This window comes from Rhopalosiphum maidis, chromosome 1 (assembly GCF_003676215.2).
Source record: "Rhopalosiphum maidis isolate BTI-1 chromosome 1, ASM367621v3, whole genome shotgun sequence".
Classification (NCBI taxonomy): Eukaryota; Metazoa; Arthropoda; class Insecta; order Hemiptera; family Aphididae; genus Rhopalosiphum; species Rhopalosiphum maidis.
In genome coordinates this window covers 48,154,056-48,180,659 of record NC_040877.1, presented here as the reverse complement: position 1 = coordinate 48,180,659, position 26,604 = coordinate 48,154,056, and the positions used below count along the sequence as shown (strand labels likewise).

The 26,604-nt window shown below is 24.7% G+C and overlaps 2 protein-coding genes across 3 annotated transcripts; one reads left to right on the top strand and one right to left on the bottom strand.

The window, feature by feature from the left end:
* The first annotated feature begins 2,831 nt into the window (after positions 1–2,831).
* LOC113561228 (ABC transporter G family member 23-like) lies at positions 2,832–21,775 on the top strand. Of its 2 annotated transcripts, XM_026967530.1 has the most exons (15): positions 2,832–3,187; positions 3,250–3,336; positions 17,186–17,317; positions 17,441–17,573; positions 17,651–17,805; positions 18,114–18,221; positions 18,368–18,590; positions 19,569–19,699; positions 19,794–20,019; positions 20,143–20,320; positions 20,389–20,507; positions 20,580–20,650; positions 20,827–21,092; positions 21,168–21,254; positions 21,313–21,542. In XM_026967530.1, the coding sequence occupies exons 3-15, from the start codon at positions 17,187–17,189 to the stop codon at positions 21,540–21,542; spliced, it is 2,058 nt and encodes a 685-aa protein (XP_026823331.1). In that variant the 5' UTR covers positions 2,832–3,187; positions 3,250–3,336; position 17,186. The 2 variants fall into 2 exon arrangements, with proteins under 2 accessions (XP_026823331.1, XP_026823332.1); XM_026967531.1 differs by lacking the exon at positions 2,832–3,187 and having other exon boundaries at positions 3,194–3,336; positions 21,313–21,775.
* Positions 21,776–21,865: 90 nt separating this feature from the next.
* On the bottom strand, positions 21,866–26,336 carry LOC113561196 (intraflagellar transport protein 52 homolog). Its single transcript, XM_026967486.1, has 7 exons — positions 26,100–26,336; positions 25,817–26,034; positions 25,000–25,120; positions 23,403–23,545; positions 23,089–23,243; positions 22,206–22,475; positions 21,866–22,131 (listed from the first exon to the last, which is right to left on the bottom strand). The coding sequence occupies exons 1-7, from the start codon at positions 26,222–26,224 to the stop codon at positions 21,868–21,870; spliced, it is 1,296 nt and encodes a 431-aa protein (XP_026823287.1). The 5' UTR covers positions 26,225–26,336; the 3' UTR covers positions 21,866–21,867.
* Positions 26,337–26,604: the final 268 nt, after the last annotated feature.

Sequence of the window (26,604 nt, the reverse complement as noted above, 5' to 3'; positions counted from 1 at the left end):
TATCTAATAAACAAGATTATGTGTCTGGAATTTTTTATTTTTGCAAATTAGAAAATTTTAACTTTAAACTAAATCAATGACTTAATTAAGTTACTTTTTTGAAAAGTTAACAAAAAAATATGAGTAACTTTTAACTTATTTAACTTGATTCTTTTTAAAATAACTTAACTTAACGAGTTAAAAAAAATCGTTAACTTGCCCAGTCTTCCCTATTAATGTATTATATTTATTAACTCAAGCGTTTATAAATAAGTTAAAAAACCTATCTATTTGCAAATAATGTTAATTATATATTAATTATTAATAAAAATAAATATTTCAATATAAAATGTATTAAACTAAAAAAAGTGTTAGTATTTATATTCAAGTACTTTTAAAAGCATGTATTTGAATACTTATTTTAAACACAAATGACATCAAGTACTTAAATACGTATTCTGAATACATTTGAAAAGTGTTCTTGAAAGACTGATGATAGCATACATATACCTAATTTAATAATTATCTTCTATGCTCTATCTTCAAGAAGCTAATGAAGACAAAAAAGCTGTATAAGGTTTTCTAAAGGTATTATTGTATCTTTTGATTTTATCCTACCATATTTGCCGCATTATTATATACTTGACCACAATAATAATATTTTACTTTTTATATATTAATATAATAATAATTGATACCTATTGCTATTTTATTTTTCTAAGAAACATAACATTTTTAATTAATACTATAAAATAGCATACATTTTTTATTATTTTTTTTCCGATTGTAAGTCTGAGCTCTGCACGCCTATCTTTATAATGCCATACCTATCATTCAATAATACTATATACTTGAGTTTAGGCACTACAGCTTTGATTTCACTTAATTTGTCTAGTATGTTCAAGTATATTTATTTTTTATAAGAATTATAATTTCACACAATTTTTAATTACGTTTAAAGTTTAAAAGTTTATATAGGTAATTATATTTATAATTAATGTTACAGTCTTATAGGTATGCTTAACTATTATAACTACAATTTCTATAATCTTATTACGGCTTCAAATATTTTAGATTTATAGTTTATTTGTAGCCGTAGGTACTTATAATAATAAATAAATATCTATTTGAAAAGCTTAAAAATGGTAAATGTTAAGTATGTTTAGTTAATTCACATTTATACAATTGTACATATTTTATATTTATTTAAATGAATGTTTACTTAAATATGGCTACGCTATTATAACACTATAATCAATAACCATATTGTAATATAATATAGCTGTAAACTCAACAAGTATGGATAGTAATAGTGTAGTACCATAATTGGTACTTCTAAGCAGTAGGTAACGGCAAATTGAAGTAATTGACTAAGCATTAGTTAAATGCTGCAGTTAAATGTTAAGGTTATATATCTTATATACCTATAGACTGTGATAAAATAATTAGGTAATATTTTGGTACAATGTATAATGCAAGATGCAAGTAGATATTTATTGGTAGTGCGTCTAAAATTACTTACCTACCTATATATTATGTTGCATTTATCATTATCAATTGATGATCTTTGATCATTTAGGTACCTATTTTATTGTACCTAGATACTTTTTTTTTGTATAAAAACCTTAAGATTCCTACATTTTTACGAATTTTAAGTTTAATTTATACAATGCTGCTGTTTATTTCTTCTAAAATAATATATTGTATATCATATTATTTTATACTTGTTGATAAGTATACATTTTTTAAAACAAAGATTAAATTTGAATTTTTTCTTATTTTTTTATTTTAATTAATACGGTAAGTACCGCGAAAAAATAACCCCAGAAAAAATAACCATGAGAAAAATGAGATTTTGTAAGATTTTGCAAATTAATCTAAATACTAGTATAATGTCATTGCGTATAATATAATTTATAACATACATACGTACAATTTTTATGTTCCCACAAACAGACGCGTAGCTAGAAATTTCATCAAATTAATAACTTTACGTATACTTTATAATTTATTGTACAAATAAATAATGGTTTATGAGAAAAATTTAAATATTATTGTTAATAAAAACAAAATGTAAATCCATGAGTATACCACGACTGAGGGGGAGTGTTACTATTACACCTGTAACATGCCCTCTGGCTATGTGCCTGCCCACGAATAATTTTAAATTTGAATTCAATGATAAATTATTGTAAACCTATGAAAAATTTACGAAAATATTGACTATTTGTTTAAAATTATTATATTATTGAAATTGTATTACACGTTTATAATTAGATAGAAACACATTCATTTTTATTTTAGGGTTATTTTTTCCGTGGTTATATTTTCGGGGACTAAGTTTCCGATGTTATTTTTTTCTGAGGTTATTCTTATTTATAAGGCAAATAAATTAATACTATAACGTAAATAAGAAAAGTCCATTTCCTTGCAAATATAAAATCTCGAACATTGTTTCATACACTATGTTGAATAAATTTCGTTATTAAAAATAACTGTCTTAAATGTTCAAAACATTGCAGTCAGAATGTTCAAAATGTTATTTCAGTTGAAGTAAATAAGTAGAAACATTGATCTAAATATTAAATATATTTAAATTTGTTTGTTTGTATGAAAACGAGGGTCGAGAATTTTATTTACTTAGGTATGCTTGTTAAATTGTTATATTAAAGTATGTAAATTATTACCATTATTCACGCCGGCGTTCAGTACCTATACCTAAACTATAAAATATATAAAATGAACTAAAATATATGTATTACAGTTATTAAGTACGTAGGTACCTTATTAAAATTGTAAATGTGCTTTAAGAAGAATGTTTAAGAAAATTATTTTTTTATTTTTAATGTGGATACAATAATATAATGTAGGACGTATATACTAGGTAGTATGTATACCGATCCTACGTAAACCGCGTTTATAAAATACAAGTATAATAATACACATACATAAAATGTTATGTATAATAATATATTACGTAGGTATACCTATATTTTTATTTGTTGTTACATAATGTTGCTGCAGTGTACAATATCTTTATCTACATTCTAAATGTATTTTCGTTCACTTAAAATTACACCGTGTTGCAAAAACAAAACAAAAAAAAATGGAGGGGCTTCCTGTAGAATAGTGTGAATGGTTGGAGATACCTGCCTAATAAAACGAGTGGTATGTTATATCGAGGCTGATGGTCGATGGCCACAAACTAGTAAGTAATAACCCCGTGTGACTGTGACATCAACAATGTTAACAAGACCTCGTATGTTATAGTCTGGTACTGATCATTCCAGTACCAGGTCGGATCTTCTAGTACACACATGATTGGATTTTCGGAAGGATTATCGTATAACTTACCAAGTAAGTCAAATAATATTTCAAGTAAAAATACCTAAAAATCCATATGTATTTATAAAATATTCAGAATTTAATTTAAATTTAATAATACTGTGTATAAATATTTTTAAAGTCTAAATGTAGTACAAAATATGAGTTAACAAATTTATTATACTTATATTCTATTAAGTGATCATTGTTAGCTATATGAAGGTATCAGGTATGTATGTAGTAAATCCATTGTTTAGATAAATAGCTAGGTGCTGAAGGAATACTTTTGTAGTAAATTAATTTTTTTTAATCGTTTTCGAATAAAATATATAAAATACATAAGCTATATGGTTGATGTAGATGGTTGTTATATAAAATAAATCATAAAAAATACACGTATATTTGGTAACTGTTTTATAAATAAAATATCCGGATCAAACAATTAGTAAAATATGTTATTAATATCATATAACGGTCATAATACGTATGAAGAAGATAACTTCTTTGACTTTTTAAAAATATTTTAAGCTGTTAAAATGTTGAATTTAATAAGTAGTTTTTAAAAGAAAACGAATGCATTTCGTAACAATTGATAGTGTGGCCCAGTTTTATTAATAACCATATAAGCTGTCCATGTGTGCGCACTGCGCACGCAACACGTCCTTCGTCACTTATTTTTTCCTTCTTAACTATCAATACACGATTTTCCGTAACTATGTGCAAGTGTGATAATTTATAGGTAATTGACCTATCTATACATTACGATAGCCAAATGGCTATTATATTTAAATCGTTAAAATAAATAATCAATAACCCTATCTATTTATGGAATAAAACATAAATTATTATCATCAGCTTTTTTATTTTTGTTTCTACAGTATATTTCCGTACACAATATACCTACTAAAACTAAACTTAACACAAATTTCGTATCACAGATGAGTTAGAAAATGTTTTAAGATTCAATTATATTTTAATAGACATTGTAATATTATATTTCTATTTAGATTTTCACAGATGGGTTCACTGTAGTTCTCCTAACTACTATCTGTATCTAGGTACCCATACAATAATTTTGTATAATAGGTACATATTTATGTAATTATTTAGGTGTTTATATTATATCTAAATATATTATAATAATTACCCATGTCTTGGTTCTTTTATTTTTTGTAATTTAAATTATTTACAAAAAAAAAAAGGTATTTTATTTAACTTTTGTTTGTTATTGGTAGTTTTAATAATGTTAAAATTATAGAAGTATAAGAAGGTACCTATTTAATAATACATATGTATCATAATTCATAATAAGTAATAACTTATTAGCATATAATATGATCTATATTCTAAAATTGAATTAAATAAATATTTATAATAAATAAGCATATTTATATTAATAAGCAGTCCAATAAACTTTTTTAATTTCAATAATATCGTATTTTTCATTGGGCCTGTTTCATTAATGAATGGTTGTAGTATACTAGTATGTACATACCAGTAACAGGCTTCTGCTTACACCAGTTTTTTTTGTGGTTCCATTAAAACATTTAAATCATCTTATATAATATTTTAGGTTATTCTTATTTCATATTTGCTTTGCCAATTGCCTTGTTAATATAAGATTAGTGACTGCAGACTATAGGTACATATATCTAAATCTTAGTCCTGGAAAGGTTTAAATTCGTAAAGGTTAGATAATCCTGTTGACATTTTGTCTAATTGATATACGTTTGAATAGTACCTACTTACGGCATACACATTATCAAATATTAAATTGTCATAAATCGGATCCAAACAAACTAAGATACCTATTTAAAATGTATAAAAAATAAATTATTAAACAATTTAGAGCATTTTTTTATTTTGAATTTTTCTTTTGTGAATAGATTTAATAGATTTAGCTGTTTTAAAAGACTAATCTGCGAACTCATTTTATTTATTTTACTTAAGTGTTTCACGCAAAACTTTTAATTATTAATATAATTATTTTATCATTGAATATTTAATAAGTTTAACTTTAGACTGATCAAATGTTTGAAATAATATAATAATATATTTATTTAGAAAAAATAAGTTTTATGGGTCAGGTTATAGTTATACAATTATTTTTAATTCAATGATGGAAACAAAAGTTATCTTTTTTCAGGTTATATACCTACTCAATAAGATAATAAAATAAAATGTACTTATTTCTATAGGTAATAATATGAATTACATTTTATTACGTAGGTAGCGTTGATATTTATTAATAATTTAAGTATGGCTATTTTTCAAAACTGTTCCTAACGCAAGATTGAATTTTTTATGTCTTTTTAATTTATACAAATTACATAATATTAATTAAACTGTTTTAAAATATTTAATTTAATTATTTTGTTATTATGAAAAGATTTTAAATAAGTATATTTCAGTTAAAAGTTGATCAGTTAAAACTAAAATATATAGGTACACGAGTTGGCTAAAAATATAAGTATTTGTATAAAGTATAAGTAATAATATAAGTATATTTTACTTGCAGAAAATAGCTTATACCTATATATATTTTAATAAATAACTATTTCTATAGTCGTTAGCATGTATTATTATTGTCTGGCTATTTTATTAAACTACGTAGATTATTGTATTTAATTTAAATATATTAAATTTTAAGTTTTTAAATTATGTTTATCTTGACAAATTTAAACACCACTTGAAAGATAAAAATAATATGTACTTCCGCATACTTTACGAGGACATCATTTTTTTTGTATAAAAGTATTGCCATCCATCACTGAAGTATTTTTCACTTGTATTCCTTATATTATTGTGTGTGAATTTTAATCAAATAGTGTATGTCACGGTCATCTTTTAAACTGCAGTTGGTGAACAGTTTTTTTTTATTATTATATTCGTATGTAAGGTCAACTAGTATTGATTCTTACGACACATATCAATACATCATATATTACAGCCCTTCATAATTTTCGGGTCTTCGCTACAGGTAAATCTTTAGGAAACTGGTAAAATATATTTCTATGTATCCATGTAACTTAACTTAACCATATCAAAATCCGTGCTAATAAATATTAATAAAAAAAAATTGTTAACAATCAACATCAACAAACTTAATATTTGTCAATATAATACAATATTAATTTGTATCATTATAGCCTAACCGGGTGTAGTCGTGTTTAGTTATTGAAACAATAAATTCGGCCATATATCGATAAAGCCATGATTCAAAAGTAATATCTCAGAGAGTTTAAACTCCGTTATGTGGGAAATGGGAAAAAATAGGCTTATTATCTGTTATACTTATAGTTGTCCAAGTAGACATAATATCCGTAGGTACATCTCGGTGGCCCTGAGAATTTCATGTTTTTTTCCCCCATTAAAATATATTTAAATATTTTATTTTCGCGCGTGTGTCAGTAAATTTAGTAGATGTAATAATTTATAAACAAAAATAGTCCGAATAGGGTGTTTATATAAAAGAGGTAATGACGAAAAACAATGTAAAGAACGGGTCCCACAAAGCACTTTTTATACTCGCATAAGTACCTACTTTTAAAATATAATTTTATTTACATTGTTTATTTATTTTAAGTTGTCCTCGCAAATCCCCACTTCAAATCGTAATTTATAATAAATAGTATTCACATAATATGTATAGGTTAATAGTAAAAATAGGCAAGCTAATATTGTGAATAGTTATACAGCTATATACCTATACTTATATATTATTATAACTGACAAAAGATCATTTTTCTCTGATTTAACTTTTATTACTTTTAAGATTATTTAAAATGATACACGATTTTAGTGAATATATTTAAACGTTAGGTAAATATACAATATGTGAAATTTAAGAATAAAAACTTTATGATAGATACCTGGTACATGTTGTAGTAGATAATTGGCTATTGGACTCTAAGAACATACGCCTTTCGTACCCTCTGATATAGGGAAATATTGTTAAACAGTTATAGTTAGACAGTTAGTTGGAATATTATACAACACTATGATAAGTATTTGCAAAATCTACAAAATTATTATTTCATAATCAACAAACGTCTAATGCGAAAAAAGTTTAAACTATTTATTGATTCAAATATAATATCTGTTTGTTAAATACCTACCTTAATGTATAGGTAGGTAGTGTATCATATTTTCGTATACACATGATAGACTGATAATATGTAATATATAATTTACTGGTTTAGCTACGAGGTACTTTCAGAATATTATATGTTATAATAAATTGTATATTCTTATAGGTATATAAATAAAAATATTTACACATATATAATTTTCATAAATATAATGCTGGGTACATATAATTACCTATTATTATCAAAAATTAATTAACTTTATTCTAACATAATTAGTCAATTTATTAGTTTTTGCCATTTGGTTACTTACAAGAAAATTGTGTTATTTAGATTATTATAAACACGCTTATTTAAATTTCATATAAACAGGAAATACCTACTGTGATACAAGTATCACGTATAGCTTATATTGTAGAATAGTATAATAATTAATTACAAAATATATTAAGGATAAATTTTTTCCGTTTGAAATTTTTAAAACATGAAAACCGTTGATTGTATTAAATCATTCATAAATTATCGATGACATAATCAAACCAAATGAATAAAATAAGTTAGACGAGTATCTATAAATAATTAAATATAAAACAAGATTTCAATCACTGTTATGACTTATGGTTATGACTTTATGAGTAATCAATTATTGTATATAGAAAACGTTTGATCACATATATATATATATATACTTTTTTTAACAATAATACCTACTCGTTTAATATAATTATATAATTATATACGTATAAGTACTTACAAGATTATACGATAAATTTAATAAAGGCCAGATTACTTTAATTTATTGTTTATGACTATTCTTCAATTGAAGATCTGTATTTTTAATTTTTTTATATCTATTACATCTCCATTATTTCATTTGGTTCAAATGCCTGAGGGGTTCATAATATTATATTTATTCTCTCCGGGAACACTTTTGCTTTCTGTATGTGTTCTCCTTCGGTCAAGGTTAATGGATTCAAGGCTCAGATTTCACTTTTAGATGAACTTTATAATTTATTCTAATACTTACACACGTAATTATACATTTCATTTTATAATTACGTATATTCACAATTAATGAAGCAATAAAAATATTCTAAAACGATTTACTTTATAATATTTATATTCAAAAAATCACATACACACAATATATATATATAGTATATACACATACGAGTATAGACAAATATACATGATATTATTATACGTTTAGTTTATTTATGGACCTTGTTAAGAGCTTTCATCGTATTTCGGAGTTTTTATTCTATGATCAAACAAGTATATGTATATGACGTTGTTTACTATTAAATTTCATGAGTTAGGATATTTTTCATAACCAGAAAAAAAACTTGAACGTTGGCCGTCAAATGAGGTTAAAACATTAATATGTCATATTTTTATTTAGTAGTGACGTGATGACTATAATATATTCATGGAACTCATAGGACTTTTATGAATTTTACGTAAAAGACCTTCGAGGAGACATTTTATATACCTACATTAAATATACTGTATAATTGTAAAATATAGAAATTTGCATAATACTTATTATAGAACGGCACAGTTCCATTTAACTTAAGGCTAAATTAATCTAAGCAACAAACAATTAATTAAAATAATAATTTTATTAATATTTAATAATTGTATATTAAATAAATGTATTTATTTTGTTTATGTAGCCATACATAACAAAATCTTTTGACTATTCAGATATTTCACTTATTAGAAACATAATGAAAAAAAATTATTTATATTTTCAAAAACATAAAATATCAATAAAATAAAATTATGTAATTACCTATGTAAGATCTAGCTGAAATCTTTATAAAAAATATATATATATATATTTTTGTATTGATATTAATCTATCATTTAGCAGTTGAATAGCTACTGAAAGCAAACCAGTCGTCTTAAAAATATAAAATGCATTATATATTTATATATAGGTGTAGTTAGTGGTTTTTGTTATATAGGTATATATTTCACATTAAAAAAACGCGTCGAAAAGTGTTGACCCGGACTCCGGAGCAACAATAACGTTAGATAGATAGGTATAGGTAGTTCATATTTTTTTTTTTTTTTATTTTGTACTTTCCCTTTATTCCGTGGCTTTACGTTACATAACATGCATATAGGTTACCTTAAACTTGGCATCGTGTTTATTGCATTTCATGTATATAACTATATGTAGTTTACACTATACTTATATATTTTAATGTCTATAGCAATACCCATGTTTGAGCGAATTTTTGTATAATTATTGTTATTTAGTAAAATTATTTTGATTTGAACCTATTGATTTGTAGGTACTTACAGTTTTGTTCTTCATTAGCTGTCAAAACATTTTTTAAATATTTTTGTAGAAAAAACATACACTATATATAGGTTACTTGTTTATAATGTATCTGTATAACGAACATAACGCCATACACAACACTATTGATACACGTATACATATATATATTTATATACGCGCGCGCGCGCGCGTGTTAATAAAATAAAGTTACCTATATGACATAAGATTTTAAAAACTGCCATAAGTAATTACACTTTATTAGCTGCAGTGGAATTAAATTTAAAATGTTCATCGATACACAATCACAGCATGGTGAAAGTAGGACATTGATTTGGTAATAATATATGGTCAGTGCAGAATAACATACGAGACAATTTTTTATTCATTCCAATACATAATAAACTAGTTGTATCAGTGGATGTGCAAAACGTAGTTAAATTATTTCAATTAGATAACAAAAAATTAGTTTTTACTTTGAAGTTTCCTGTTAAAACTGACAGGTCTTAAAATGTAATTCATTAAGCTTTTAATGCATTAGATAAATACAAATGCATGCACAGACGGCCTGTGACAGACCGTTGGGTGTACTAAATATTTCCTTCAATTCCATTCTGGAATCATACATTATGATATAATAGATACATACGGATACACTACCGTATTACATAATATTAGTAAGGTTGTGAAAACAAATTTCATATTTTTAAAATTTATATTTAACACTTCATATTGTGTAGTGTTACCAATCTTACAATATTTACATAAAATAATTTGTACATAATATAATTTAAATTAATTAGGCTTTATAATTACTGTCTAATAACATAATTATGTAGATAAATGAGGGTAAATTAATTTTCAGATTTTTATACAGTAATAATGTAAATACAGTAAATAAGTTATTATAACAACGATTTTATATATTATATTATATTATTTATAATTACTTATACTTTATACATTTATAAACAATTATACAGATGATAAATATTATATTATACAATTATAATATTAACATTATTCTACTTCGGCATTTTACAGATCTTTCAAGCCCAATTGCAACAAAAACAGGTATACTGTTACTATTCTTTCCTATAATTTACAATTTCTTCTCCGTTCCTTACTCCCAGTAATATTAGATTTCGTCAATTTTTTCTTTATTAATAATAAGTATCAAAATTGATTTGTAATTAGTGATAAATGGTAACGAATGTTTTATCATGCCGGAAATATATTTTTTTTTCAATGTCATTTTTTTTTTAATTGAATTTTAATAGTTGGTATTATTTTATATAGTTATACACTTATATTGATAATGAACTAGTTAATCGGAAATACAATGATTGATATTATTGCCATTCTTGTATACCATTTATTTAATTAATATTAATTGGATAACATTGAATTGACACTATAGTAATTCAGCGGTCAAAGTTATGCTTAAGTATAAGGTATATGATATTGTACATGCAGAGTGATTGTTTTAAAAATAAACACTTCTCACTATCATGAAAAGTTTTAATATTTTCGGAAATATTTTTTTTACATAATTTAAAGTCAGAAAAAACTACTATTTTTTTCTGTTTAATTTTTTGAACGACATCATACATTCTCAAATCCAAGTACAAAAGTAAAACATTTTTTTTTTTTTTAAATTCCAATATAGGTATACCTATATGCTAATACATCAATTTAGGGGGAAGGTAGGTGTACCGCTTAGATCGCTAATTATCTAGGGTTTTAAGTATAAATATATTCAGATTTTTTTTTTTTAGAAGTACCAATGACTATGTTAAAATGATATATATATATATCATAAATTATATAAGAACGCGGATAATAGAATTTTCATATAATTATACATTAAATCATTTTACATCAATTACGTGTAAAGACGTAATATGATATTATGTTATATTATGTATTTATGTCTATGTACTACACTATCATCACATTCACTATACCTATATAGATATTTTAATAATATTAATTAGATAATAATAATCATACGTAATTAAATTATCATTTATTTTTATGAGAATCAAAAAACAATTTATAAAATTCAATAATTTTTTTTTTAAACTATTAATAACTACTTATTTAAATTAGATTGATTTAACTAATGCTATACAATTTTCTTAAATTTATAGATATTATGTATTATATATATCCAAGATATATTGCAGAATAGGTACCGATTAACAGTTTTTTTGTGTTTTACTACATTTTATAAAATATAGAACCGTTATCATTGTTTGTTTTTTTTATAGTAAATTAGATATAAAAGTGTAAATTTAAATAGGTATCATCTATTATCTACTTTTAAAAATCTAAATAATCTACATAAATTAATTTAAGTAGCTTTGAATATTGAATGATAGGTATTATAATTAGAACTAAACATTTATTTATTCTTCTTATTGGTCACGAGGTAGTTTTTATTAAATTATAATATGTGCCATTGAACTATGCGGCAACATATATATTAAAACTATAAAAATATCTAATACTCGTAATTATGTAATCAAGTTAAATATTATAAATGCAAGAGAAAGAAATTGTTAGATTTTAGAATACTGGATTGAGAGCATTGAGGCCATCATCAAGGAATCTATCTATAAATTATAATACAATATTAATAGAAGGACCACACCAAAATTATAATAATGAATTATTTCTTAGAAATTATAGTTATTAAGTTACTTCATGTAAGAGTAGAAATCAATAAATGTATTAAAATTGAATTATCCTTAATTTAGTTAATAATTAACTAGGTAAGTCGGTATAATAATTAATAGTTTATACCTTTAAGATTTTTTTCGAGAAAATTGTTTAGAATACGTTTTTCATAATAGGTCATCATTGAATAATTGAATTCTAATTTTAACAAAATCCATTATAATTTACTCTATAACAAATTCTTCTCTACACCTAATGCACCTAGGTATAGCAGAGCGATACCCACTTGCCCACCTTTTTCACATTTCAAGTATAGTTATTATTTTTTTGAATTATTTGGATTTTTGTAATCATATTTTTGACATACAAATAAACATATATAAATGTATAAATAATATTCTAGTTATTTTTTTTTAATCTAAAAATTCTAGCTGTTGTCTGATTAAGACTTACAATTTTACCAGAAATTTTAGAATATTGTTATGAAGATGAAATTTTATATTTGAAAATCAAAACAAATCATTTTCAAAGCATGATTATAATATTAGTTGTATTTATAAAAATGAAGTTCTGAATAAGATGTAAATTGTATGATATTTATATTGTATTTTATTTGATGTACCTACTCATACTTAAAACTATAATAGTTTGAGTGTATAACTTATATTTACTTATATAAGGTCACCTACTTTATAGTACTATGTTTCATTTTTTATTAACCTTGTATCTTTACTTTTTTACGAACTCTTGATAAAGTTTAAACTATAAACACTGTATTAAAGCTCTGCGATTTACAGTAAACTCTAAATTATTTTTAGAATGCAGTAATTACCTGGAGAAGTTAAATTTTAAATAAATATAATTTGTACTTCTATGTGAAATCAAATTTAGGACTTCACATAATCAACATAATTATCATACCTCTATATCTCTTACACATAACGTCATAAATAATTATTTTAAAATGTATCGTTAATAAATTATAAAAGTTAAATTGCGAGGTTACGATTATAAGTTAAAATCACCATCGCCGAGAACTAACGCTCGTCATTTTGCACACAGGGAATTTATCATATTGTTTTCAAGTTAAAAATTATATTTCAATATTTTTTTCAATCACATCCCGTCTTTGCTAACTGCAATTTTTTTGATATTGAAATTAATAAAATGTTTATCATAAAATACAAATAAAATAATTTTTGAATTATTCTAATTTTGCCTGGAAGTTTTAAATAAATTATTATTATGATTTATAATAATATTAATAATGTTTTTTTTTATTATAATACCTACCTACTATTTAATACATACAGAATTTAGTATACATTATATAATTCTAATAATAAATAATAATATACATTTATCTGTCAACAGTGTAGACATAATTACCATTACAATAATTATAATAACAAACATTCATCCTGATTTTGTAATATATAATATTATAATTTGTTCAAATTAATTATTTGTGAACTAACCTTCAGTAAGTATTGATATACCTAGCTGCTCTTTTTATTCTATACATTTTAATGACTATATTTTATTGAATATGTTGATTATTTTTTATGACATTTTTATAATATCTTTACTTTGAAGATATATTATATGAGAATTTAATTTATGCAATTGTTTAATTGTTAATACATATTATAGGACTATTAAGCGTCAAAGGTTTGTTCATAAAATGTAAAAACCGGTATATATTATTTATAATTTTTAAATATTTTTATTACAAATTACTATTGGGTAATTAATGGTAACTAATTTTTAATTTCATATTGGAATAATATAATAATATTGCAATGGAGTAATACACATTTAAAAAATAGAACAATTTAAGGCAATAAAGAATTGAAAAATATGGGTCATCTAATATTGCCATCAACACTTTTAATAGTATTATTTTTAATACAATATTCTAATTATACTATAACTTTATAAAAGTATAAGCGAGTAATTTTCACTTTAAAAATTTGAATAATTTAATATAATTCAAGGCCATAGAATGTTATTCGAATAAAAATAATATAATAGATATCTATGTACTTATTAGTTGATATTATTAAATTTTAAATATATTATTTTATAATTTTTTATTTTTGTTACGTATTTACCTATTATTATAAAGCCACACAACAACAAAATTAAATAATTACATCATTTATTTTTATGTTACCTGTTAACTTACCGATTTATTACGTAGTTATTTTGAATCTCGCGATACTTGAGACAATACAATTTAATATGGATAGGTTACCTATATAATAATATGTTATATTATATTATATTATAACAACGTGAGTTTCAATAGTATTATATATTATATAATACTATTTCATGCTGCCGCAGTTCTAGTAGGTATGAGGTGTGTAATTATAATATAAAATATGAAAGATATTTTGAGATGAAAAAAAGCTGTCCAGTGACTAGTGAGATAGGTACAGGAATTGGGTGGGTCACTCACTAGGACGGGTGTCTTTCAAATTGAAAAAAAAAATGATAAATTGTTGTAATCGCCAAGTAAAATTCTAATATCAGAGTTTGATACTTAGAATTTGTTTACAGGATACTTTAAAGCTTAAATAAAGTTTTCGACTGTCTTAAATGCTCATATAAATTATGTTGGATTAAAATAAATAGCTTGAAAATAAATAGATTGCTTGTCAAATTATTGATAAATGCAAGTCATTTCTTCAGTTTTTACTATTTAATATTTTTGTAACGGAAGAATCGGTTGATCCCGAGTGATTCCATTATAAGAGTGTTTCACTGTATAATTACTTATAGATTATATAATATAAAAGCATTAGAAGCTTACTTAATTACTTGTACTAGTACCTCGCGGTTCTATTATTAATACCCATTATTTTTATAAATAAATATATTATGTGTAGTCATACAGAGTAATACACCAATCATGTTCATTCTCGTTTTTTCTTTAATATAAAGAATTAATTCAAATTTGGATTTTTAGAGGTTTTACTGTATTTTTTTTAGTGATTTGAACGCACAACTATTATAACATCATAACTACTTAAACGTCTTAAACTCCTACCCACAATTGTGCCATTTGACCATAACTAATTAACAACAGTTTATAATTAAATACAAATACAAACAATTTAAGTATAATATAAGTAGATACATTATTATAATGAGTGTACTGATACGCAATTTGTGGATAGTGAAATGTTTGTGGAGGAGGAGGGTCATACAAATTAATTTTAATGAAGATTAATGTTATTGATATCGTACATCAGTGTTATAGATTAATGTGTATATATATTACATAAATAATATCTTACAAAAATATTGGTCTTGAAAAATAATTTTATTCGTTCATGCCGCAGTTTTTGACAAATTATGATAATATTTTTAAGTTATCGTTTAATGAATAAAGAGAGAATGTAATGAGCATTTAAGCTTTTGAAAACATTTTACAGTAATTAGTAATTACACCTATCAATATTATTATTTAATAGGTATTTAATAATTATAACGGAAATCAAAATTTCTCAGGAACTCAAAATGTTTAGTTGGGCGTATTAATGACTAATTTATTTACTAACTGGCTTATACAATATAAAATTAAATTTTTAAAATCATTATAAAATATTTTGTATACATAAATGTATTATAGTTGACAGTCGTCCTGCAGAGCAATGGTAATGCCAATTGACCTGAAATCAGCCCATTCCTAGTGGCCTAGTTAGTATACCTTAAAATGAGTGGCAAGTGCATTTATATATAGTCGGGTTGAACTGATTATAAGTCATCATTCATCAATCGACCTATAAGTATAAGCCAATAAGTGTATTATAAACGAAATAAGACAAATAATTATAATTCATAAATGTATATATATATATATATATATATACCTATCACATGAGTAGAGGTACCTATATACCTGTCTTTATATTATGTTGCTATACATTAATTTATGGTCATCGATCATTACTATTTATTAGATAGGTACTGTAGTGATCGCTATACAGGACATTGCACTTGTTTACATTATGTATAATTATTTAAATAACGTAGAATGTTCGTCATGACCCTTAGATGTTTGTGAAAAAGTTAGATAGGTAATTTATAATAAATGCAACAACTTTAGAAAATTGAATTATTTTATAAAATGCAAAATAACTTAAATTCTATACCCTATACGTACCTATTGGCTATTACATTTATATAAATATATTAATTTAAGTCCTAAGAATCGGGATGATTAAGTTACCACGACGATGTGGCCTGTGAATAGTCTACGACAAGCATTAGTCTTATATTAAGGTTATTCAATGTAGAACTGCAGTATCTTCTGGAAAATATCATGGACGTTGCTCGTATTACGAGTTCTAGCATTGGCATATTGTGGCGTGCACCCGTGCTCGTGTTGCTAATAATAATATGGCCTATTGGCTATTATTATAATTTATAGTGTTAAGTAAAGTGTCGCTGGTTGACAATAATATTCACACATCGGCGTTAACAATATGTGTTTAACTTGCTTAAATGCTTAACTATATTAGAATTCAGAATAAAGTATCTGTTTAGCACTGTATTACTAGAATACAGTTCGAATATAATAACTGTATTTGGGTTTATGATATACTGTAGTATCTATATAATTTGTTGTACTACTATACCTACAAAAATATTTGAAACGTGAGTGATGAAAGCTTATTACGATATGCAGAAATGCTATATGTTAAATCAAATTATAAAGATATCCACAGTATAATGACTAATAATTTTATCATTAAATAAAATAATTTGATACCTACTTATGTTATGTTTTATTTTACATTTTATTTAATAGGATGTGTAGGGACGCTATCCAACCACAGCCACCACCGACGGCTTCTGTTGAAGTACGAAGTGCGTTTAAAAGATATAACGCATCAGCTATCGTGCTCAGAGGAGTCTCCCTGACCGTCCGTAGAAATACAATGTATACAAAGGCATTTATTATATTAATTATTAGATGTATAAATAAAATATACACTAATTATTTTACATCAATATCATATAACGTGATTATACAGTTGTTGATAAGTTTATTTTTTATTTTCAGCTATGGTCTATTAGGACCTAGTGGATGTGGTAAAACAACCCTTTTAAACTGTATTGTCGGAAGAACGAAATTAGATAACGGTGTCATTAATTTAGAATCAAATGTGATTGATGATATCGGTTACATGCCACAGGTAATATAATTTATTTTTAGCATTAATAATACTTTAATACATGATTATATTAATATAACAATGAATTGTGTTTTTAGGATTTATGTTTAGATCCTTTACTTAGCGTCGAAGAAATTTTTTTCTATTTTGGAACAATTTTTGGTCGTTCTCGAAATGAAATTATTACTCGTTACAAATATTTCAATTCTTTATTTGACTTGCCTAAACGAAATATGTTGATAAACAATTTAAGGTAAGCACAAATAAAATACTTAACCTTAAAAAATGAAATCTTGGTTAGAATAACTATTAGTGGATGTACAAGTACAGCGTTAACAGATATACGAAATGCTTGACATTTTTATGTAGCAGATATCGCCCGTCAAGGGAGTATAAATTTAAATTTGCTTCGTGTCACAAAAAACAAGGGCTGCAAATTCTTTTCTAAAATTAAAAATTGATCAGTAGCACATTAACTTCATTGTATGTGATAATAAATATATAGAGTTTAGCATACGTGAATAAACTGAATAATGAAATTTAAAAATTATTATTTTTTAGTGGAGGCCAACAACGGAGAGTTTCCCTCGCAGTTGCTCTTCTCCACAATCCAACTCTTTTAATATTAGACGAACCTACTGTAGGTTTAGATCCAATACTGAGTGAAAAGTAAGTCTTGTATTAAGTACGAGTAGATATAATAACCAATTAGATACCTGTACATAAAATATCCATCTAATAATGTATTTATATTTTATACCCACAACGTACTTAGTACTTACCATTTGTCCGTACCAAAAATATATTTGTTTTAGAATCTGGTTACATTTATCTAACTTGTCTTCGGAAGGCAAAACAATTATTATTACTACACATTATATCGAGGAAGCTAGAAGAGCACACACAGTTGGTATGATGAGAAGTGGAATAATACTATCAGAAGATGCTCCAGAAAATTTAATGAAATGTTATGGATGCTCATCTTTAGAAGACGTGTTCCTCAAGTTGTGTATGATCGATACATCAAAAGTCATACAAGTAAATAATTTCTTTTTCTTTAGCTTCAAACTTTCTTCTAGTGCCTGTAAAATATACTTTTTTATATTATACCTACACATTAGGTAGGTACCCACTACCTACCTATTTATATATTATTTAATATTAAGGGCAACCAGGACTTTTGTTACTGATATGATCAGGTACGTATACGGGGGGGTTGGGGTTCAACCCCTCACCCTCCCCGAAATAATTTCGAGTAATGAGGAAAAAATTGTTTTATTAAGTTGCGGGACAATTTGTATTGCTTTATTTTGTAACACCCCCCCCCCTGATTTTTTTTTGTATACGTGCCTGGATATGATGCATAATAATTATTTTAATAATTATAAATATTGAGTTACTCAATGATAACAAAAACGTAGAAAAACTATGACTGTTATAAAAAATGTACGATTTAATTTTAATGTTAGCTGACATTTTCTTAGTTCGCTATTAGTGGTTTGAATGTCAGCCGAGTAGAAGTAAAATGCGACTAGTTTTTCAAATGGTTGATACCTACTTTTACTCTAATAAAAATCATTTATCACATAAATAAATGCATATAATTATTTGTCATTTAGGTTAGGTTATAATGGTTATATAATGAATGGACCTATGCTCAAATATCAAAAGTATTAATCAATTATATTGAATTATTATAAAAATGTCAAGGAGGGTCATAATATCATCTATCCTGGCTCTGTCAGAAGACTATTATCTATAATATTATTTTATTGATAAAAATATTTTGTTTGAATTATTAGTAGGTAAATGTTAAAATGGGCAACTTAAAGAAACTATTCTTTAATAATTAAATTAATTTAGTATCCCCATAAATATCTCTAGTTGCGCCAATAATTAACTAGGTTCCTACTCTAAATATCTACAGACCTACCTATTAATTTTAATGCATTAAAAAAATTATATATTTACATATTCAAAAATTATATTTCTTACTAAAGTTACATTATTATTTAGAAGTCTTCATTGCCAATTGACGGTGGTGTACAAAAAAAATTGTTACCTTTAGACAATAACAGAAAATTCGAAACAAGACGATTTCGAGCTCAGATGTTAAAAAATCGATTTTTACTTTGGAGAAATAAACAGTAATAATATTATAATTATTATTGATAATCATTTGTAATATCATACTATATACTTTAGATATTTTTAAGTATTTGATATTAACTCATTTTTTAGGATGACTTATCTAATGTTGGGTCTACCAATAATTATAACTTTATTTTTCAATATGGCGATCGGACATGATCCCAAAAACATTAGAATTGGAATTATAAATGAAGAAATCAATTTAAGAGACTGTGCAAATTTTACTTACAAACACAATAATAATTGTTTTTTGAACGAAAATATTTATGGCAGTTGTCAATTAATTTATGAACTTCATAAAAGAACTTACAAAATTGTATGTAAATAAGAATACATTTTTTTTTTTTTTTAATAATATGCCTACTATTTAGTTAATTTAGACTTAAATCAACATGTGTGTAATAATTATACTATTAATTTAAAATGTTACTATGTGCAGAGAGACTACTATAATATTGAAGATGCCAAAACGGCTATAAGAAAAAATGAAATCTGGGCATTATTGCGGTTTAATTGGAATTATACAGAATCGTTGAAGGATAGAGTTAACTTAGGTGAAAACAGTAAGAATGAAGTGGTTGATCAGAGTTTTTTGGAGTTTTGGGTTGACGATTCAGGTAATTTTAATTTTTAAGAAATTATAATATAACTTTTTTAATCATTCAGTCGTATGGATATGTTTTAGATAGGTATATGTCAATTTTAATTGAAAGGGACGTGACATTGAGTTTAGCTGATGCTTTCAAAAATCTAGTTGGTTCTTGTAAAGATTCATTGGATAAAGTATTTTCTTACCCCATTAAGGTACCATAAACTATAAATTAACATATCCAAGTATTTTATAGTTAAATTTTTTAACTATTTATTATATTTTAGATTCATGATGCTTTGTATGGTTCAAATTCTGGGTCTTTTGCTCATTTTGTCGCACCGGGAACAGTATGCATGTATGTATTTCTAAATTTTTCATTTATTTTTATGCTAGAATTAGATAGTTGGTTGATAAGTTCTCAATATTTATTATTTATTGAAATCAGTAAATATATTAATTGAGTAAGCATTCCATTATCTTCCATAATGTGGCTTTACATTTTATAAACTATCACTTAAAATCATTTTTTAGATGTATGTTTTTCTTGCCATTAATCTTCACAACTTTTGTTATGCTCGATGAACAAAATGATGGAATACTAGACCGGGTATTAACTTCTGGTATGACATACCTTGAAATAGCATTAGCTCATTCAATTATTCAAATTATATACATATGCATTCAAGCAGTTGAAATTTTAATAATTATGTATGTCTTCTATGACAATCCATATATTGGATCAATTACGATTGGATTCAGTCTTCTCATAGTCATTGGAATAACAGGAATGATATATGGTTAGTTTTATTACTAGTGTCTTGTTACTAATTTATTTATTAATATCAATTATGTTTTATTATTATTATTTGAAGGTTTTGTATTGGCTTTGTCAAATGACAGTCATTTTGCAGCTGGATTTGCGGGAGTTGGCACTAATTTTTTGTTAATGTGTGCATGTGGTAAATAAATTATTATTGAATATTAAATTATAATTTTTCAAACAATTTTTATTTTTAGGTTTTATTTGGCCTACTCAAGGGGCTCGTTATTTTGTTAAGTATACCAACAAGTTTGTCCCAATTACATTGGCTATTGAAGCATTACGAGGTATAACCATGCGTGGTTGGTCTATTGATCACACAGCTGTTTATATGGGATTTGTTTCAATGTTAATTTGGGCGTTGATATTTTATGCGATATCTTTTGTGTTATACAAATCAAAAAAAGGCACATGGAAGAAAGTGTAGATATGAGATCTGCATGATCTCAGCATAAAAATAATTCTATGTGTTAAGTACAAAAGACTGCCAGAATGCTTTGTGGCAATATAATATATTAAGTTTTCTTTTAAATGTTAAAAATCTATGAGAAATTGTAAATAAATATACTTAAGTAGTATAAAAATGTAATTTATTACATAAGATATTGAATTATGTAAAAATAAAGTATAAATAAATGAAAATACTATATTTTCATAGTGCAAAAATACTTTTTAATATTTATTATATATAATAAGTTAAAAATATAACAAATATATATGTTATCTAGGTGCACATATTAAAATTAAAATTATTATTTTTTAAAATTATTTATTAATGAAAATACTGTTTGTATTATTTCTTTACAGTCATTACTATGATCAATTATTTCTAAATTGTCATTGACATCAATAATAAATTGATTAATGTTATCTTCAATTGTTTTCTCACTAGATTGAGCTTCTAAGCAACTCTTAGCCAAATTTGCCAATGACGATTTTTCAGAACCAAATATACTATCAAGGTCGAATAATTCTAAAAATGGAGATGATAATTCTTGAAAAGGAGGTGGATATACCTAAGAAATAAATAGTATTTACATAATTAAAAATTAAAAATAATAAACTTTCACATTTAAAATATAATACTTACAGCAAATTGTAAGACAGGTAAAGTGTCATTGAACGTAGGAGGAATGAGTTGTAACTGATTGTGGGGTACACTTAATGTTTTATACGCTTCAACTGTATCTGGTAATATTGAGGTATTTAAGGAACATAATTTAGTGTCTATAAGAGAATTTATGTTGTCAGCCGAAAATAAAAAATGACTTGTATTGTTCAAACTTTCTTGAAGCTGTAGACAAGTGCGAACACGAGATGATAACATTCCAATATCTGGTACCATTTTATAATCTGAAGTCTTGAACAAGAAGAACAATATGTATTATATTAGTAGAAAATCAAATGTTTTATCTTAACTGTAAGTCTTCACCTATATTTAGTAAAATATAATATGTAGTGTGAAAAACCAAGTGTTGTGAATATATTATATGTATTTAGTATGATCACTAAGATCAGTAGAAAATGTATATAGATAGCCCTTATCTTGTAGTCATTAAAAGTTTCTTTTCATACTATGCTTAATTTATAACAAAAAAAGTCTAAAATTCCAGAAAATTTCAAATTAGTATGCTTTCTTGTTTCCTTAAAAATAATTTTTTATATCTTATTGGCTATTATTAAATGGCATACTAATATAATACTTAAATGAATTGATGGCACATGTTTTATTTTAAATTATTTCAAATTGATTGTTAATAATAATCAAAACTAAATTAGAGATACTATACTTGTTATGTCGCAATACTTAAAAAAATTAAGTTTAACTGAAATAGAACTCATTATGAGTAGAATAGTTTAGAGAAGATTTAGAGGAACACTTTTTTTTTATGCAAGTAATTCTTCTATGGGGTACCATATTATGTTAATTACTACAAATTATACAGATATAAGTATTATAGCTCGTTACATACCTCAGGATCATTAGCATCAATTTCATTTAAGGTTATATTATTCGTGATCAAGAAATCAAACAAAATCTCACGGATTTTATCATTTTCTTCCCAATTAATATATTTGTCTGTTAACAAATGACCAGAACCAATGACTGCTAATTTCCCTTTTTTGGCTAAAATAATATATTAATAAATAATAATTTAATTTTACTGAGATAATTATTAAAAACAATCAAAGTAGCTACAAGATTATTATGAAAATGTGCAAAGGGTGAATTTAATAAACACAATATAATGCAATTTGTGTATTATTCAATATCTAATTATGGTACCTTTGTTGGAATACTTTGAAGCAGAATAAAAAGCACAGAGTGGTCTATTAAGAGGATAAGCAACAGAACCACTAGTCAGTATAGGAGCAGCTGGCTTTGCAACATTTAAGCTAGCACCATAGGGAAACACAAAACTTATACATCTGAAAATTATTTGTTATTTATTATTATTATGAAAAGCCTAGAAAAAAATTAAAGACAAAAGAAGAAAATTAAATCAATTTTTTTTGTCAGTTATTAGTTGATAAATATAAAAGGTTAAAAACAATTGCTAAACCATCTTTCACCAATAAGTAAATAAAATATAAATATATTATAGACTGGTTAATTAAATTTAAAAATTATAAATAAATTCCATTCAAATAATTTCATTTAGAATTTATGAAGTAATGTTAAGTCCAATACTTTATTGGATAAGTATAAATGGATAGTAATAAACTTATATTACAAGAAAGTTTAACACGTTCATGGCCATGTGTCAACCATAGTTGACATAGGGTTTTCTTTACATAAACCCATGTCAAGTATAGTTGATATGAGGTCCATTGTTTTATATACAGAATTATTGGAACCTGGTTTATTCTAACAAAAGTTATGATACTATGGTTATTTTAAACACTTCTCTATGACTCTAAAGTTGTATTTGGTTTTTAAATCTGACTACTAGATAGCGATATAAGTAATATTCATTGTAGCATTTTATGTTGTTTTTTTAACTAACTTTTCAAATTATGCCCTGGCCGTGAACGTGTTAACACAATTAACTCACAAGAGAATACACTACTACGGAGACCAGAATTTAGAATTGATAATGGTATATCCTTACCATTAAACCCAAGGATAACTGGAACGCTGACCACTCAGTATTACCTGAGCGAGCATGTTAAATATAGATAGCGAATACATAAGGAGTATCTATTATTGTTTAAAATATGATGCTAATGTAGAATTGTTTTATATTGGTACCTGCCAAATAATACAAATAATAAATAATTATTATATATGCTGTTTTATAGTTAATTCATTATTTAACTATGAAATATTTTGATTAATTAGCAAATAAATTGTATATGTATTCAGAAATTAAACTGTGGGTGGTGAGCATTCCAGTTATTTTAATGATCATTACCAGAAAACTAGCCTGAGACCCTACTGTCGAAATATATCAAAGAGGCGGAGCTTTTTCATTAAATCCAAGACTGAGTTGTTTTCTTTTTCAGTTCACAAAATAGATTGAACTAAATTAAATCAATTCTGTTGTATTAACTTTAAATCTTTAATATTATATCTTACAGAATTGTATTGTATATACAATTTAATATTTGTAAATATTAAAATATTTAAGTATTATATATAATTATTATTATACTTGATCCAATTAGTATCTATGGTGTTAAAATGTTATTAAAAAAAATATATAATTCAAATTCAGATAATTTTTTTCTATCAATTATCAGAATATTGAGGATTAAAATTTAAGATTATTTTTTGTATACAGTAAAAGATTATCCATAAATAATCGTTCAAAATTATGACGGAAAAACTTATACTTCATTGAATATAAATATACACACACATAAATTAATTGTTAGCTTACTTCGATGTGTTTTCATTTTCTCGGTCCAAATATTTAGCTACTGCTTCATTAACAACACCATCCTTAACCAGACATTCTTTAGGATGGAAATATAAATAATAATGTGTGCGTAATACATAGTCTAAAAATAAAATAAAATAGTTATTTATTGTAAGGATGTAAGATACTAAGTTATAAGATCAATTAAAGAACAGAATAAATTTGTTTGAAATATTTTAAGTTCAAATTTTTATATAATTCATAAAAGTTATTAAAACAATCAAATTGTATTTGTATAGCTAAGGCTCCACAATTTAATATAAGATTCTTTATAAGTAGATCTTATTGAAACCTAAAAATCTAAAAAAAAATATTAAAGCGTAATTTTTTTATAGATATGTTAAGTTAAAATGTTGATGAAAATAGATATTTAAACTAAAAATAACAATGTTAGTTACTTAATTATAATTCAAAAATGTTAGAGAGGAGCTGACATTTTAACAAAGATCATATTATTTAGAACATTTATCTATTAATGATGGTATTTTCAAAATATTTAGATTAATTTTAGGCTTTTGCCTATTTTGGCTTATAATGTATTACTAATAATAAAATAAATTATTATAATAGTAATATAAACATCGTGTATGATAAAATGTAATCAGTGTTATAGGCTGATAGAAACAAACTATCAGAATCGTTTTGTGTGCAATAATATATCAATGAACTCAAATTTAACACAACGATTATAGTAACCTACTTAAGGACAAAGTACATTCAACTCTTATTATACAATAGAGTAAATTTCTACTTTTCTTAAAACTAAAAATATTCTTACCACTATTAACCATAATACCGAATTCTTCTAATAAATAATTTATATTGGTATGTAATTCTTTTTCACCACCTTCAGAAAACATAACTAATACAGATCCTCCAAGATCAATATATTTATGAAGGCAATTAAATTCTGCTTCTGAAAACATGGCACGTGGACCTCCAAATACAACTAACTGTACACCATTTAAGACATCCACAGTGATCTCGTGTTTATTTCTATAAATTGTTTTAAAAATATATTGAGATATACAACTTTATTTAATTTAATATTTCAGACTTACATGGCAATCGTATATGATCCTTGCAGTTTTCGTCTTAAAATTTTCAAATTATCATTGATATCAAACATTTCATTTTTAGCCATATCGAATAATATAATATTATTATTACTATCTGCCATATTCATAATTTCTATAGTTAATTATAAATAAAAATGTACTTGTTAATTATTATTTATTATGTTAATTATTTATTCATAGCTATTCGTTACATTAATTGTATTATTAAAGGTACAATAGGCACATCTTAAATCAAAAACTACTAACATAGTTATTAGTATGACAAAACATTTATATTTATTTTGTCATGGCTATTAAGTAAGATAATAATTATCTTTAAACCATGGGGTAGTTGTGCTCAGGACAGCTGGTGGTAACACAGTAAAAAGGGTTACGTACCACCTAGATCCCGCGACAAGTAGATCCACATACGTCAACTGAATCCCTTTTGACATTTAGAACCTCAAAAACATTTTAGATTCCATTTTTATATTAACTATAATCTCCC